The 17899-nt window shown below is 40.3% G+C and overlaps 1 protein-coding gene across 14 annotated transcripts in view; it reads left to right on the plus strand.

Annotated features, from left to right (window-relative positions):
• Positions 1 to 7461, plus strand: part of Rpgr (retinitis pigmentosa GTPase regulator) — a 60044-nt gene extending 52583 nt beyond the window's left edge. For 6 of the 14 annotated variants that reach the window (XM_008773083.4, XM_017602250.3, NM_001374059.1 and 3 more), the window contains 3 exons: positions 1109 to 1166; positions 3309 to 3397; positions 6798 to 7461. In XM_008773083.4, coding sequence (XP_008771305.1) covers positions 1109 to 1166; positions 3309 to 3397; positions 6798 to 7004 — 354 coding nt within the window. In that variant the 3' untranslated portion in view covers positions 7005 to 7461. Of the gene's footprint in view, positions 1 to 1108; positions 1167 to 3308; positions 3398 to 4862; positions 4886 to 6797 lie in introns of all 14 variants that reach the window. The other 8 variants (XM_008773082.4, XM_063280168.1, XM_063280169.1 and 5 more) reach the window with 5 other exon arrangements.
• Positions 7462 to 17899: the final 10438 nt, after the last annotated feature.

Genomic DNA, 17899 nt, shown 5'->3' on the forward strand with positions numbered 1-17899 from the left:
TATATTCATACTTACGTACATGTAAATGCGTACAGCCACAGCAGTATTTGAGCTCATAGTGTTTGTCATGGATGCAGTCAAGACTCTGCTGACAGTACTCTACATGACAGGTGTAGAATGCTGAAACCCAAAGGGAATGGGCTTGTGTTCATATTTGCCTTCTAGAACACTTGCACAAAACACTCAGTTAAACATGGTTTCTAGTTCATGAAATACTCTCATTCCTGCTCTAGAAAAGACTGTTTTAAAATTCATTCACAAACAACTACCAAAACATAGCTGACCTTCTATTTGAATGGAGTCTTTAAAAGCATATATTGTGTTCCTAGTTGAATAGTGTCTCGTATGCTTCAGGCTGGCATCAACCTCACTGTGTAACTGATGATGGCTTTGAACTCTTGATTGCCTCCACCTGCCAAGTGCTGGGAGTAAGGATACGTTCAAGCTATGTGCTTGCCAGTTTTAATTTAAGACATGATTGTTATGTAGAGGTCAGGTTTCCTTGGTTTCTGTTTTTCTCAAGACTTTTTTAATTACACTGAGGAGAAAAATTGTTCTGGCACTTACAGTTTTCTTACAGAAAGAAAAAAATGTCCTGTGTGTGGAAATTTTTATTAAGTCTGGGATTTGGTGGCCAGTAGAATGTGTTAACACAGAAAACATTAAATCCCATCTGCCGTTATAAATTGTTGAGAGAAATGGTGTGCCATTCCTTAGTCACCTTACAGACGATGGAATCGCATAGTTTTCACAAGTTCGTGCAACTTGTCTTCATTGTGTTTTTTAAAGATAAGTCTCGCTATATAGACCTAGCCATCATCAAATTCGTTATATAGACCGCACTGGCCCAGAGTCCTGAAAACTACTTGCTCCTACTTCCTGGGACTCACAAGCATGTGCCACTAAGGAAATGAACAATCACTGAACATCTGAGGTTGCCCGTTGCACAGAAGCCCAGCAAAGTGAATTATCACATGCCTATGTTAGTAATTAGATACAGTCTCTAGGACCATGCTTTGAAACCAAAGCCAGGTTTTCTAAAGCACAATTATGGGAAGAAAGTTCTTTGTTTGTGTGTTTTACCATACTGTTTCTCTGTTGCTTATAGGAAAACAGTGCCAGCCTTCTGCAACGGAACCTTCGTGAGTACAATGAAAATCCAAAAGGTATAAGCATATTTGACTTCAAAATGACATTTTCAATTTACTTTAACTATGTATATGGCTGTGTGTCATATGAGTTCAGAAGAGAACTCTGTACATGCCCTTGTCCAGAGTTTCCCATGGCTTGTAAGTTGTCTGGGGTGGATGGAGAGAACTCAATCTGAGCCCTGAGCAGTATCCACTCTTAAGTGCTGCTCCATCCCTCCCGCCCCGCAACCTGCTGAAGAATCAGAAGTTTATCATCAGCTACATATATGATGCGCAAAAATGCCGTCCCAATAGTATATTTGTTTCCTCTATTCTGTAAAACCTTGAATAAGGAGACCTCTGAGCTAGTTCTGTGAAGCGGAGTAGAGAAGAAATGGTCCATGCGATTCTTGTGCGGCCAGGGCATTTGAGTGAACATGTGGAGAGAACTTGCCGTTTTCTTAAATAAGCTACAATGACAGAGAATGGCAGCAGTAAGTCATAAGGTGATAAGGGGTGAGATTCTTACAATGCTTATTTTCATACGGCCCTTTAAATAGGCTTGTCCATGTTCACTGTTACCTTCTCTGCTTCTTCAGATGCAGTGTACACTCATTAGCCATGGCTGCCTATGTGTCACTGTTGGAGGATTTAGAACTAAATCTATCTCTTCTTCCCTCTTACTCAACCAGTAGCATCTTGGGCCTTTGCTCAAATCCCAACTTAATCCTTGTCAAATACTAGGGTCTTCTTTGCACAAGTTAATATGACTGAGCTGTCCTGGAGCCTAGTTAGTTCCTCTAGGACCTGCATTTGTGTCTCTAATGTTACTGCAGGCACTGAAAAACGATCTAAAGCTTGTTAGTGTAGCAGCAGGTGCCATACAATACAGGAGACTGGGAGTGTACTTGGTTTAAGATGCAAACCAGCTGTGCTTGTGCTGTAAGGCTCATCCATTATGTCTACATCATCAGCCTAGATATGCTTTCTACTGTGTCTTCATTAGGAAAACCTGTTCATGGGCTTAGGATGTAGCCCAGTGGTAGAACACTTGCCTAACATAGTCACGTCTCTGGGCTTGGTCCCCAATACCTCAGAAATAAATCAACTATTCATGGGACTGGATATCTGACTGATAAGAACTAAACAGAGGAAGAAATAGTTCCCTCCATTATTTTGTCCTTATAACGTCCACAGAAAGAATAGTAAGTTTTAGATTATTTTTAGTAACATACTAAATTATTATCACCTATAAGGATTCTTAGAATGTGGCCATAGTATCAAAAAGAAACTAAATATAGACTTCAAAGGTTGACCATATCAAACCAAAAAACGTAATGCTTCATCCATTTTCTCTTAATGATTATTATCCAGCTATATAATGAATGCATGGATTAGCTTGAAACTTAAAAGTAGCGTGTTAATTTGAATGCAAAGAATAAAAATAAAACAAGATTAATTAAGTACATGATGTAGGGGTCAGGAAAATAGCTTAATCATTAAAGCCCTGTCATGTAATCATGAAGATATGAATTTGTATTCCCAGCACCCACATTAACAAGCTGGGTGTGGTGACATACTCCAGTGTTCCTAGTGCTGGGGAGGCAGATGCAAGAGGATCTTTCCAGTTCTCTGGCCAAATAGCATTGCCCATTCAGTGAACCCCAGGTTCAATGGGAAATCCTGTCTCAAAAGCTAAGGTGGAGATGATAAAGGAAACCATCAGTCATTGCTCTCTGGCCTAGACACACAGACACACACAGACACACAGACACACAGACACAGACACACACACACACACACAGAGAGAGAGAGAGAGAGAGAGAGAGAGAGAGAGAGAGAGAGAGAGAGAGAGGTTGGGAGAGACGGGAGGGGAGAGAAAGAGTTCTCTTAAAATAATTTATATTTCCATGTGTCTTCTCCGGCATTTCCTGCTGACCATAATAGGAAATTTCGGATAGTCATAATCTAAATAGTTTTGCATTGGTTAAGTTATCCAGGCATCTTACCATAACTGAATCCATTTTTCAGGAATTGTGTGGTATGACATTACTTACTTGTCCAGTAGTGAGCTCTTTCTATATTATCCTACAACTTAGAGTTGATAATTTCCCTGAAAACGTGAAGAATTTCTTTTTCTTTAGTTAGAATAATATTTTTACATGTATCCATTTGTAGGACACATGTATGACCGAGTAAAGAGCAGCTCTTCAGAAATTCTGGGAGGTAATGAACCAACAAGTAAAGACATAAAAAAGGCTAAAAAAGTAAGTGAAGTGAATTGTTCGTTTTGGTATTGAGACCAAAATATTGAATTCACATTCTACTTTTCCTATGCTAGTCCCTTATAGGAGTTTTATAACCCCAAAGTATGTAAAGGGTTTACGGTGGCGGCTCATGTTTTTAATAAGCTAGCTTTCTGCTGTTAGAATTTGCCTGCTAGAGAGATTTAGCCCCCTCTTTTTAACATGGACTTTAAATAGGTACATTGAAAGCATACTCCACAGCTGCATTTTGACTTCAAATGTTTTATGGGCATTCCTAATGTCTGGGACTGACCATTGTTATTACATTTTCTCACATAACCACAGAATCTTACAATAATGCTCTGCCTTGATATCCTTTCTTTTCCATTCTACAAATGACTGTACCCAATGTTTTGATTTTCTTAATGTCGTGAACCATGTTGTTACTTGGTTTTGATATCACATGCTCTGCTCATATTACTTCTTACGAATCAGAAGTCTTATTCTCTCCAAAGAAATCCTTTAGAAGTTTTTTTTCATAGGTGTCTGTTGGTGGTTCATACCTTGCATTTCAGTTGGCTTGAATACACTTTTCTATTTAATCATAGTTTTTCAGTGATAAATAGTATAACTACTTGGCTAGTATTGCTTCTGTTCCAGCTGTTGCTGTTAAGAATATGGCTTTAGGAATTGACTAGAGGTTGACCTCGGTAGATCAGTTGCCTAGTGCGCTTGAGACCCTGGGTTCCCTCCCCTGCACTGTAAAACAAATATTGCTTTCACAGAATTGTTGAGAGCTTTCTATATAACCTTTCATTTTAACTTACTTGAAACATATGACCCTTGAATCTCAGAAGTCACTTAATTTATATTTTTAAAATTTGTTATATATTTGTTATGTATTTGAACATTGTACCCCTGCTTCAGATTATGACACAAACATTTTCTTTCTGTTGTTCATAAATTTAATATCAGTTTATTATTTCCTATGTCTCTTGATACTTTGGGCAATTTCAAGGTTTTTATTGATTTTATATTATCTCTTTTGCTGAAACTGTTCTGCTTTTTTTAATTTTAATTTCAATGTTTTTTGCATTTAAAAAGACTTATTTTTATTTTCTATGTATGAATGTTTTGCCTGTATCACATGCCTACAATGCCCATGGAGGCTAGAAGAGGGCACAGAGCCCCTGGAACTGGAGCCAACAAATGGGTGCTGGGAGCTGAACCTAGGTCCTCTGAGGGAGCAGCAAAGGTTCTGAACTGCTGACCCATCTCTCCAGTCCCATTTCTCTTAAAGATTATTTTTGTTTTATGTGTTTTGCCTGCATGCATGTGGTGTGTTTACCACTTGTGGATAGGTGCCAGAACATGGCACCATGAGCCCTGGAACTGGAGTTATAGACTCTTTGCTGTCATATTGGTGCTAAGATCCAAACTTGGTCCTCTGCAAGAGCAATAAATGCTCACTACGCCATCTCTCCAGCCTTTTTCTCCCTTGCATTTTAGGTAAACTTATATTATTATTATTTTAAAATTGGTGTAATGATTTCTGCTTTAAAGAACTTAAGAATACCCATTCTCTATCTTTTTACTTAGCAATTATAATGGCTCAGTTACTAATAATAGTGCTTTGTTTCTGTCTATGTTTTAATTTGGATTGAATTTATGTTCAACCGGGACATTTGCACATAAATCCCCTTAAGCCTAGGTAAGCATTAGTCTACCCATGGAAAATAGTTTGCTAGTCTCTCTATTAGATCTGAAATGGCTTCAGGTCATTGTCTCTTTTAAGGATTGCCTATCCACACTGTTCATATGAACTTCAAACTTACCTCAACAACATGTTTCTTCTTTATCCAAAAAACAAATGGTACATGGTATTTATTTGTCTCCTGATGTTTATGTGTATGTATGATGTTTACTACTTACAGAGAGTAAACAGTTCTTTGAGGAGCCCGACATTATTTAAGGGTTGACCTAGTCCAGTTCCCTATAGTTTGTGAACTCAGATTTCTTAAAGCCCCAGGGTTTAGATTACCAGGTATACATATGCAGTTTCAGTGATCATTCCCTAAGTGTGTTTCTTCCCATTTTAGGGCCCACAGGGACTATCTTTACACTCTTGAGAAATGACCTGTGTATTAGAAAGTTACACTTCTTCAACTTAATAGGGGCTGCTGTTTTGTAGTGGAGCAGTTTTAAGATGTGTACCCTCCAGTACAGCAAGTCAAGTGATGCTTTTATTTAATCCATAAACTTTTTTACTAAGGGGTTGGGGATTTAGCTCAGCGGTAGAGTGCTTGCCTAGCAGGCGCAAGGCCCTGGGTTTGAGCCCCAGCTCCGGGGAGGGGGGGGACTTTTTTCCTAGAAGTTGTTACAGGTTATGTTTTACTCTGGTCGCCTCCTTCTTACGGTTAAAGACGAGTTGTTATTGTTGTCATCATCATCTCCATTTTGATTTCTGAAACAGCCACATCCTCATGAATTTTTCATTTCCTGTGTTTTTCCTGGTTCCGATATCTCATCAGAAGCATTTCTTGTATGATAGCTCCTTGAAGGATACTAATTTCTCCCTGGATAAGTCATCAAAGGTCCTAAGTCAGATGAGACCTTTTTTCTAAGATGATGATCTTACCCACTATCTCCTTCTGCACATGGTCCTGTTGACCATACACCTCTTAGTAAGTTTTCCTTCTCTGACTTCCAAGCTGCTTTCTTTTTCCAAATTTGTCCTTACAAACCTCAGTCCTCGGGGATGCCTTGCCACATCTGCCTGACTCTCAAGTATTGCTCCTCATAAGTCGTTCTTTGGCTCTCTTCGGTGTCTGCCGGGGATCTGGCTACCTCCATCTGTTATCTATATCCTGCATGTCCCAGTGCTGGCCTCTCAGCGCAGCCCCTCCATCCCCACTGCTGACTCAGACCCACAAGCCTCACGTGCTCTTCATTTGCCAACAGTAGTTTTTTCAGAACTTCTGATCTCAGGAATGTGAGGTATGCCCTCCTTTTCTAGAGTGTCACAACAGAAATGATCTACAGTTGAGGTACACTAGTGGTATCAGAAAAAGTCCCCACAAATAACCCAGTTCTCTTAACATTTAAATGAGTGATTTCCCAGTTTTCATTTGTTTCTTTTACAAGACAAAAAAGAGTGAAACCTTAGTGATCACCTGTGATCAACCATGATGATGAAGGTATTGTTAGGGTTGAAAGCGAGTCTTACTTTAGTTATTATGACTGCATTATTTTACAAGGGATGAAAATCTGTTGGGATGCTAAGGACACATTGTTGTACATATGTGTACACTAAAATGTGATTTAATCTATGCTCATGCCTCTTAAAAAATGATATCCCTGCATAGTTTCTGAATATTTTCCTTACTGAAATGAAATCTTTTTGTTTGTGTGTTTTTGCTAGATTTCCTTCTTTAATCGGATGTCATTGACAGGTCAGAAACTGATGCAGAGTGCTAATGATCCACTCCCAGAGATAAAGCCAATAGGAGACCAAATAGCCTTACAAAGTGATAAGAAAGATGCCAACCAGAACCACATGGGTCAGAATCTTCAGGATACTGCAACACCAAATATGGAGGGAAAGTCCAAATCCTGTACAATTCTATAAATGTATGTTTATGTTTCCATGGTCACCGAGCACATTTATTCTTCATACTTGAAAAATGTTGTGACTTCTGAAGGAAATTCCCCCATAACACTGTTTAAAAAGATATTAATTAGTAAGTTTGGCTTGGTTTGGACAATATGAACAGATTTAATATTTATTTATGTTAATATTCTTATCAAGCAGTTTCCAAAGTACATGTACCTCCAACTCTCCTTGAAGTGTTCTGGCCTTAACTGCTCAGTGTTGCATAAAGCAATATATTTTTATATTTGGAAACCAAATGAAGCTATTTCATAGTTTTGCCAACATAGTTATTGTACTTTGTAATTTCCTAAGACAATGTTCATACTATTACAACACTGGAACAGTTTTGGATAAATTTACAACATTTTAAAACAGGCAACATTGTAATGAACTTATTTTAATAAATTATATCTGGTTGGTTCTGCTGTAAAAATGAATAAGTACTTGGACATATTTATTGTTCAGTAAGGGGCGAAAAGAGATGGATCATTTGATTCTCTTGCAGAAGATTTGAGCTTGATTCCCAGCACCCGCATGGGGCTCACAACTGCCTATAACTCCAGATCCAGGAGATCAGATGCCCTTTTCTAGTCTCTGCAGGTACGGGGCAGCCACATGGTGGACAGACCTACCTGTAGGCAAAATAGTCAAAACAAATAAAAAAGAAGTCTAAATATTTTTAATTCAATGGTACAAAATATCATTATCACTTATCAAAGATAGGAATCATCTAGAAAATTTAACTCTGCCACCATAAGACTTCAAAACTGTCAGGTTTGCTCATTTTATCTGTCTCTAGCAATGACACGTACTGACCCATGACTCTAAATGCATAGGAATGTGAAAACTGTTAATCTGCTCTGATGGCATCGCTGCCTCTTTACTCACACTGTGTCTTTAGAAAGATGAAGCAGACTCACTTCCTCTATTCCCCCTTGTCAGTGAGACGGCACTTTTCAGTGGCAGTGACCATTGCCCCATTTAAACAAAGGAAACAGAACCCCATCCTTTTATTTTTACCTAAAGAGTAAAAAAATAATTAATCCAAACTGAATATGGTTTTGAAATCTTAAAAAAAAATACTTTTCTGAATAGATAGTACACGTAGTAGATTTCTTATTTTTATTAAAGGTAAACACACTTTCCGAACTTGTATTGTTGAAGCAGCAGTACCAGGGTGATATTACAACAGTATATGAAGTAGAGGCTCTAAGGGCTAAGTGGAAGTCTAACTCCAAACACTATTAGTAGTAAATGGAATTCTAAGATGACCCCTAAGATTAGTCTTGGTGCCACAGGCCTTGAGTAACCCCTTCCCTCTGAGTATGGGCGAGACCAGTGACTATGACAGGATGGCACTCCCTTGCTTGTGTTACCTAAGTCTCTTAGACTTTGCAGGTATAATGGGAGAACATGTTATAACAGAGTATAGGACAGCCTAGCAGATCTGAGGGCTCGCCACTCTGTAACTGTTGGGAACTGAATTCTACTGAAAACCAGTGAGCCCAGAAGAGGAACACAGTCTCAGATTAGATCACAGCTCTGACTGGCATATTGATTGAAGTCTTTTGAGCCCTGAGCAGAAGACCCAGTGGAGCAGTGCTCATATGCGTGTCCTTCAAATCTCATGAAACCAGGGGTGCATGTATGGAGGTTTTGTCTACGAAATGTATGGTGATTTCCTTTAAAATTTTTATAGCAATCTCCCACCCACCCCACTCTCTTGCTTTCTCTCTGTCTCTCTGTCTCTGTTCGTGTGTGTGTGTGTGTGTGTGTGTGTGTGTGTGTGTGTGTGTGTGTACAAACTTAGAAAGGGCTAAACCATAGTCAGTCAAATTGTGATCTCTTGTTTTTCCTCCTTTTCCTCCTCTTCCTCTTCTTCCTCCTCCTTCTCTTCCCCCTTCTCTGTTTTAAGTGAGTGCATTGTTTCAGTAAGAGAAATTAAGTTTATAAGGAAAACATGTTGAAATAAGTAGACCTTAGATTTATGTTGGCTACAGTAATCACTAATTTGACATTAAATTTGAATAAGGAATTGATAGCTTAAAAACCCAGTAGAGAAACTATGGTTCACCTACAATAATTTCAGATTTTTCAATGCATGCATACATAATGAGTTCCAGGCCAGTCAAGGATATATAGTGAGAACCTGCTTCCAGACCAAACAAACAAAAAGCAAACGTAGAAACTATACCCATAAATTCTCACCAACATGACTGCCCAAATGTGAGCTCAACAAAGATAGAACCCACGAATATGCTAAACTGCATATGTGTATGGGGCTGTAGTTCAAGAGACCTCTGACCTTCACAACGGAGTATAGGTGACTGACAAAAGCTGGACACAGGACAGGTGGCCTTCCCCAGGATTGATCAGTGCCAAATGGTCTACCCTGAAAATATACATAGAAGTAACATTATACAGACTGAACAGGTTATATTTAGGAATGTATATGTGTACTCATATACACATGTGCATGTAAGAATAAGTGGTGAAAAAGAGGCCATGAATTTGAAGGAGAGTGGAGAGGGGCATGTGTGAGGGATTAGATGGGGGAAAGGGAAGGAAGAAATGTAATTAATGCCAGGGCATTGAGGCGGGAGTGGGTGGGTGAGGATGGGAGCATCCTCATAGAAGCAGGGGGAGGGGGAGGGGTATGGGAGGGGGAAAAGGGGATAACATTTGAAATGTAAATACATAAAATATCCAAGGAAAATAAAATTATTTTTAAAAAAAGAAATGTATTTAAATTATGATCTGAAAAATACAACTTTAAAAATCCAGAAAACAATGTGGTAAAACAATTTCTAAATTAAGACTTTTATAAGCAGAGAATTTCCTCCATAAATGTGAATAGAGATATTTCAGTACAAAAGGTAAGATTTGTCTATACCAAGTTTACACTAACGTGATAATAAATATTCTTGTGCTACTAACACAGTAGCTCCTCAGAGGAGCTACTCCAGAGCTTCCCCAGAGGAGACGGCAACATCCAGAGATGGTTTTGGCTGTCGCCGCTCAGGGAGGCAGAGGGAGGAAGACGCTTCTGTAGAACACAGTTCTCTCCAAATGGCAATAATGCTGACATTTAAATAACCTGTCCTAGTGAAAACAAGTCTGGTTCGCACACGAAGCATTCAAATATTTTATAGCAGCTTCATTCCCAATCCTGAGATCCAGAAAGAACCCAATCACTGTCAACAGCGAATGGAAAGTAAAATATAGCTGCTCATATAAGAGAAGACTTCGCTAGCAGAGGGCTGCATTGCCTGGCCTCAGTGAGGCTTGATGCCCTAGAGAAAAAGGATGGTAGAGGGTTGAGGTGGGACTGGTGGGTGGGTGGGGGAGTGCCCTCTTAGAGGCATAGGGAAGGGAAGAAGAGGGGCCTTGTGGAGAGGGGACTGGGAAGGGGGACAACATTTGAAATGTAAGTTAATAATAAAAAATAAATATAAAAAATTTTAAAAAGACATATGCTCTTGATATATCCCCCCATTCAAGTGGATCTGAAAGGTCTTCTGGGCTAAAGAAACTCGTCCCCACTGGCTCCTGGCTGTCTCTGTTTCTGTGGCATCATCCTAAGTCCAAACTGCAGCAATGGGAAGCAGATCAGTGGTCACAGGGAACTAAGCATGGGACTTCAGAGAGCCCTGGACAGTATTTCCGTGAAACCGCGCTTACTGCATGAACCTTTGTTCAATACATTTAACTCAAATGAATCCAAAGCAATGAGGGACCCATAAAGCTCAAGGAAGTGACAACACTCTATTCCTTGTCTGATTCTGTTCCAGTAAGTCAAACGAAGTCATTTTGGAGACTATGTTCTTTACATTAGTTTCTTATGATGCAGCAGTTTGAGTAAGACTCATCCTGAAATTCCAAGATGTTATATTTCACAAGCTGACACCTACTCATAATGAACAAGATGCCCGTATTGTTGTCCATGAAAACCAATTGTTGCACTCATGTATATTGTTTACATGCTGTGACAAAATCCTTCCAAATCTGAGTTGTTTTCCCTTGTAAAATTGAAAATGTGAGGATGTCATAAGTCACCAAAGGTAAGAACATGGCCTTGTCATTCAGGAACCTGAACTCTGATCATCCAGTAACTTTGGTATTTTCAGTGGCCTTAATCTGCAGGCCTGAGGGTAGCATGTATACTTTCTGCCCACACGGGCATGTGCCCAACATTCTGCAAGGAAAATCAGAAAGGGTGGGCTTGGTCATTGAGGCAAGAATATTGTCATACTTAAAGATTCTTACTCCACATGCCAAGGAAGTGTGTCCATGTGTTTTTATAATAAGCTGAATAAAGTAACAGCATTCTCAATTGAAATAAACTTGTTCTGATATAAACTTCACTTTAAATGACAAAACATAAAATAGTTCATTTCCAAAGCATATTTGTATTGTGGTTTTCCTCAAATTTGGTTATGAGATCTCTCTGGAGAATGGCCATAGACTTAGTCCCAGCCTGATGGTCTACCGTGCTTGTTTACAGTGAGTCTTTCACAAGATACTTCCTGATCCTGGTGGGCAATCTAGTGTCCAAGTATTCAAACTTGACCATATGTTACTTTCCCACAAGCTTGTTTATACTGGCAGATACATGTGTGGCTCTTGCTTGATCTGGGTCTTACCTGTAGCAAGAAAGCCACTCTGTATCAAGGCTCTATGAGAGCCTTGACCTAGTAAGAGTTGAAGTCAGGTGTGTGGCCTGGTGAGGCACAGAAGAGGCAATATGACAAGAGTACACAATGCATCGCTTACAGACCCTACAGAAGAGGGCAATACACCCACCATGATAATGGTGATGGGGCATCCAAAGCATATGTGTTTTGCCAGCAATGAGGTAGGGAGCCAGGGAGAGGGCATCCAAAGCATATGTGTTTTGCCAGCAATGAGGTAGGGAGCCGGGGAGAGGGCATCCAAAGCATATGTGTTTTGCCAGCAATGAGGTAGGGAGCCGGGGAGGAGGGCGAGGGAGGGAGAGGGAGAGAGAGAGTCAGAGTCAGAGTCAGAGTCAAAGGAACTTCAGGACCAGTGTTTATTGAAATCCAGGACATTATCACCAAAGCAGCTTTTCCACAGAGAATGTGATGAGGTGGTGTAGGGTGAGTAGATTTAAATAATTTGGAGTCCCACAGTGGCTGAGCTGATTTCCTGAACCCTCTCTGCGGGGTATCTTGTAGGGTACGTGAGTCAGTAGAGCCTTTCCACAGCTGCATCTAGCTGTCTCATGGGGAAGCATTCAAACAACAGCTGTGTAAGGCAGATATCTGGGTCAGCTACCACGAGGTACTAGATGAGGTACAAGACTGGAAACTGTTGAGATTGTGAGGCCTGAAGCCTACTAGCATAACCCCAGATTATTTTCTAATACTCAAGGGACATCTTTTACCCAGAAGAGTTTTTTGTTTGTTTTCTTGCTTGCTTTTCCAGCTGTTTTGCTGCAGGATAGTCAATGACTATCTAAACAGATGTGTTTCCACCCTCTCTGCCTCCCACACTGAAAAAAACCCTACCCATTACGCACTATTATAACGTGTGGAAATATCCCTAACACAAAACACAAACCATATGTTGTAGTGCATACAATAAATTGAATGTGGTTTACGTCAGAGCATCTCAACGATACTCCAAGAAAATATTCTGCGTATCTTTTAACCATATTCACTCTCCACTGAACATTAAAAAAAACAGTTATTTAACTTGTATGGCAATTTTGTGAAAAGCCTGTTGGGAGCAGGGGTGAGAAAATGAGGAAACAGAATCATTATTGTTATAACAGAATTGACCATGCTCTACCAAGGAGGGAAGAGGATAATAGAGCTTGTCTATTTGGTAATCAGCACATTCTGTGGCTTCCTTTGGATTTTAACAGACAGCAGGCGTGCTGGTTTGAAAAGATGTTATAACCTATATTCCACCCCCACTTAGTTCTATCCCTTTATCAGCTTTCTCCAAAGGTGGGAAGGCAACTTCAGCATTACTTACTCCTTCACAACAACACGCTAACATTTCAGCAAGGGGACCAGAAAGTGTAGTGTTTGTATCTTGGATGCAGTATCCCTAGTTAAAGCCAAAGGATTTGTTCATTTAGTACCAGAAATCGATGCCATTGCCCATTCATGTACTTCACCACTGAGCTATACTGCCAGCCCCTTAAAACTCTATCATTAAACAGAAGTTTTTGTCTTACTGATATTTCAGCTTTAAAAAATACACAGATGTGTGTAGTAATACACACCTGTTATTCCAGCACAGTGGAGACCAAGGCAGGAGGATTGTTAGTGCAAAACAAACATCTGGGTCACACATCAAGATGCTGGAAAAAAAACCCTCATTGGTCTGATTTAAGCTGAAAAGTTAAAGAACAGGGAAGGAGAAATACTTTTTTTTCTATAGGGCATACTAGAAATGAGGTCTCCTTTCAAATAAATGGTGAATGATGGAATCCATGGGTATCAGGTACTAAAGGCACTCCACATACACACTCAACAGATGCAGCCTTCTGGTTGTGAATCAACCATCAGCCTTCTGTCTGTGTTAACAAGGAGAAGGCCCCATAAACCCTTTCTCAATCTATTTGATCATGTTTAATCATGGCTCTGTAGTTCTAACCCCACAAAAACAAGGAATGCATTAAAGAAAGAAAATACATTTGGCCGAGTTGTGCTTCCAAATATTTAATTATAAACAAATGCATATCCTTCTCGCCTCCCCCCTCTCTTGTGAAAACCCCAGATCTAGATCTGAGTCTGATAGAGCACACCACACTTGTTGAGAACTTTGGTTGTATGTATTCTACGTGGATGAAAAAGCCCTCTTTGTGCCTGCAGGACAGATTTGATTTGATTTTGTTTTATTTTCATAGCGGTAGTTGGAATCGAATCTAAGGCCTAGCAAATGCTAGATGCATGCTTTACTAGGGCCCATGTATCCCCCGTCCCATGGAAGACTTTAGAAGACTTAGTTATCTTGTTTTGTCCTCTGAACTGTTTTTGTTTTTCTCTAATTAATCACAGCTGTGAACACGTCTTTTATCTAGCTCAGGAGTCCTGTGTCAGTGCCATATTTGTATACAAAGTGGGTAGCAGTGTGAAGGCTGCTATGTAGCTGCCTGAGCTTGTTCCATTGGAAGTGCATCCCTGGCTCCAGCAGCAGGACCTGTTGGGAGCAATGCCCTTGAAGCCCTCCATTATTGATGTTATTATGGTTAGCGTTAAGTATGACTGGGTTCATGGAAAATCCCCAGCCAGCTGCAGAAGACTAATACAAATGTGGTGGTCAGGATGAATGATATGATAACATCTGACGTTAAGATACCCAATGTGATGGCCTGTAACCTTTCTGAAAAACCAACATCCTGCTGACTAATAGATATGACAAACCTGTGACCTTTCTGACATCGTGTCAACATCAGCCGATTCCCTGACCACACGAATATTGTGTCCTTGGCCTGCGTAAATGTTTCACACTTCCCCCCTCCCTCTGTTACCCCTGTTATAGTATAAATTCAGCCCTGGGAAAAAATAAAATTGTCTCCTTGATCAGACTCTTGTCTTGGCGTCCTTCTTCGCATCTCTTGTCCTCCATTCTCTTCAGGTACACTCTGCCCCCGTCGTTGACAAGGACCCTTGTCTTGAGGGACACCACCTTTCAGAACATTGCTACCACAGAACAGAACTGACTCTATCTGGGCTACCAACCCTGGAAACAAATCCCATCAACATGACACAAGCTGATAGTCAGGCCTCAATTGCTAACCCCTGGCCAAGTATTTTGTGATTGGATGAAACTTGGGGTCTAGAAGTGTTCTGTGATCTGAGACAAGAAACTGATCACAAATCTTCAAATAACTGACAGAACCTCCACTTTTTCCTTCTTTTTTTTCTTTTGTTTTAAAATGTATTCTTCTCTCATAGTACATCCTGACCATAACCTACCTTTGCTCCATGCCTCTCTCCTCACCTCCCCATTCTCACTGCTCCTGCTTGCCTTCAGAAAAGAGCAGGCCTCCTGTGGATACCAAGCAAACATGGCATAACAAGATACAACAGGAGTAGGCCCAAGGTTGGACAAGGCAACACAAGGGTAGGAAGAGGGTCCAAGAGCAGGCAAAAGAGTCAGAGACAGCCTCACTACCACTATTAGGAGGCCCACAAAACACCAAGCTACACAAGAATAACATATGTGAGGGGCCCTAGGTAAGACCCATACAGGTTCCGTGATCATCACTTCAGTCTCTGTGAGCCCCTATGAGTTCTACTTAGTTCATTCTGTCATGTTCTCCTGGTGTCCTTTACCCCCTGGCTCCTACAATCCTCCCTTCCCCTTTTCTGAGGGATTCTCCTAAGTCCAGCCAATTGTTTAGCTGTGGGTTTCTGCATCTGCTTTCATCAGCTGTCCAAGGAAGTTTCTCTGATAACAGTTGGGCAAGGTGCCAGTCTAGAAGTGTAGCAGAACATCCTTAGGAATCATTCACTGACTTTTTCTTTTTGGCTCAGTCATGTTTGGTTCTACCATATGTCTCTGAACAATCCAGCTTCCAATATATAAAAATTGCTCTCTTTTTTTTTTGAGAATTTCACATGAGTACTGCATTTACATTATTTCTCCTCCCTCTCCTTCCTCCAACTCTTCACCATGTTCCTCCAACTCCCCACTCAAATTCACAACCTCTTATTCTTTAATATTGCCACACACACACACACACACACACACACATAGATGCATATACACCATCACTATTTTCTAAAAATCAGTATAAGGTGCTAGACTGGAATAATGCTGCAGGAAGTATTATTCCTGATATGCCAGCTTATTTTGTTGATACAAGACAGCAGCGAGGCCCACAGAGTCTTCAGCTCCTTCCTAACGTCCTTTGGCTTCCTTGAGTTTTGAGTTAGACATGACCAGTTCCTGATCTCCAGTCTACCAATGTCTGCAGGTGACCCATATCACTGAAGCTGGCAATGATGTCTAAAACACGGATTCCTGTTTGTACTTCGAGGTTACACCTTCTCTTTGTTCTCTCCTATTTCATCTCTAACTTTCCTTTCTAATTACTGGGCCCTGTTATCTAGAGGAACCTCAGAGTTGTCACCAATCATATGCAGCCACCATAAGTCAATATGTGTACCATCAAGCTTGGTATTAAGAATTGTTGTGAGACAAATAATCACTCAGTGCACAGGATGACAAAAATGTTAGCATCTTGACACTTGGGCTTCATTACTCCTAATGCAGGGCTCTGAAATGCTATGGCTTGACAATAAATGCATCTATTCATATTGGCACGGACATTTAATCATGGTAACTGGGAGGCTGAAGCAAGAGAATTGCAAGTTTGGGGCTTGCCTGAGCTACATAGTGAGTTCCAAGTTAGCCTGGGCCACATAGCATTTTACTTTCTCAAAATAAGAGGGTGGAGCCCCACATGGTGGCACATGCCTTTAATTCCAACACTGGAGAAGCAAAGGCAGGAGGATTCCCTCTGTGAGTTCGAGGTCAGCATGGTCTCTCTACATAAATTCAAGCCAGTCAGGGCTACGTAGTGGAACCCTGTCTCGAACCACCAAAACATTAAAAAAATAAAAAGTTGGTTGAGGATTAGAAGAGATGCACACAATTCTTAGGCACAGTAAGTATTGAGGAGTAGCCCAGAGAAGGCTCTGCTTGTGGAATGTTGTCATTGGCCAAAGCGAAGGTCTGAGTGAACAGAAGATGATGTTTGTATCCCTTGAGGGGTGAACTTCCCTTAAGTGGTGGAATGACATGGGGTTCTGTAAGTCATCTCCTTTGCTGTGAAGTTCAGACAACTAATCCAGAATTGTTATGCATTCCAAAGTGAAGTTATCCTGTGGAACACCACATTTTCCATTGAAGTCTTCCTCCATGATGCTCACTCTCTAAAGTCCTTAATTCAGAGAAAAAGACCCGCAGTAAATAAGTTCTTAAAAGAATAATAGGTACTATTTCCACAAAACCTGATCTGAAACATCACCACATATAAACTGCCTTCTACCATTCCCTAAGAGAGTACACCAAGTACCGTCTACTAAATGAATCTAGCTTGTATTTCTTTTAATCTCTAGATGATGTGTGGACGTCTTTACTGCAAAAACATTCCTTGTCATTTCTTGATTCCTCTGAAAGAAGAAAAAGAAATTATCTGGCCTTCCTCTCCATCCCATACTTAGCATGATGGTGGCGGTAAACATTGTCCCTACTCAGAAAGGAAAAGGGCATGAAATAGTCACTAGATAAAGCACTTCCAAAATCCCACCCTGCAGAGAAGTGGAAGTACTTTTTTTGTAAGTGAAGAAAATTCTGAACCAGGCCCTAACATCAAGACAAATTCTATTATTCGCTGACCTTTATGGTCCTTAGATCTTCCTTTTGGCAGTTCTTTCTTTTCTACTTTGTTCTTTGTCATGCCTAGGTAAGGTATTGAAGGACATATATGTCCTCCTTCCATATGTGTTAACTTTTCTGCTTTATTTTTGACAATTGGGTAATCAAAGGTAGTGTTAAATGTATATTATATATATAATATATTATATATATTTGAAAGAAAAAACATACAGTTTCAAGATGGTTATTAAGTCTTAAGTAGTCAAAGAATTCTGTTTAATGTTTCATTTGTTTTACTCAGAATCGTGACTACTCTCATGGTGTGCAACTCTTAACTGGCTAGGAGTCGGGTGGGACAAATGGTTCAGCAGTTATGAGCACTAGATGCTCTTCATGAGGACCAGTGTTTGGTCCCCAGTACTTGTATAGCAGCTTATAGCTGTCTGTGACTCCAGTTCCAGGGAATCTGGCACCCTCCTCTTCTGATCTCTGTGAGCACAAGAAATGTA

Source organism: Rattus norvegicus, chromosome X (assembly GCF_036323735.1).
Source record: "Rattus norvegicus strain BN/NHsdMcwi chromosome X, GRCr8, whole genome shotgun sequence".
NCBI classification, from domain to species: domain Eukaryota; kingdom Metazoa; phylum Chordata; class Mammalia; order Rodentia; family Muridae; genus Rattus; species Rattus norvegicus.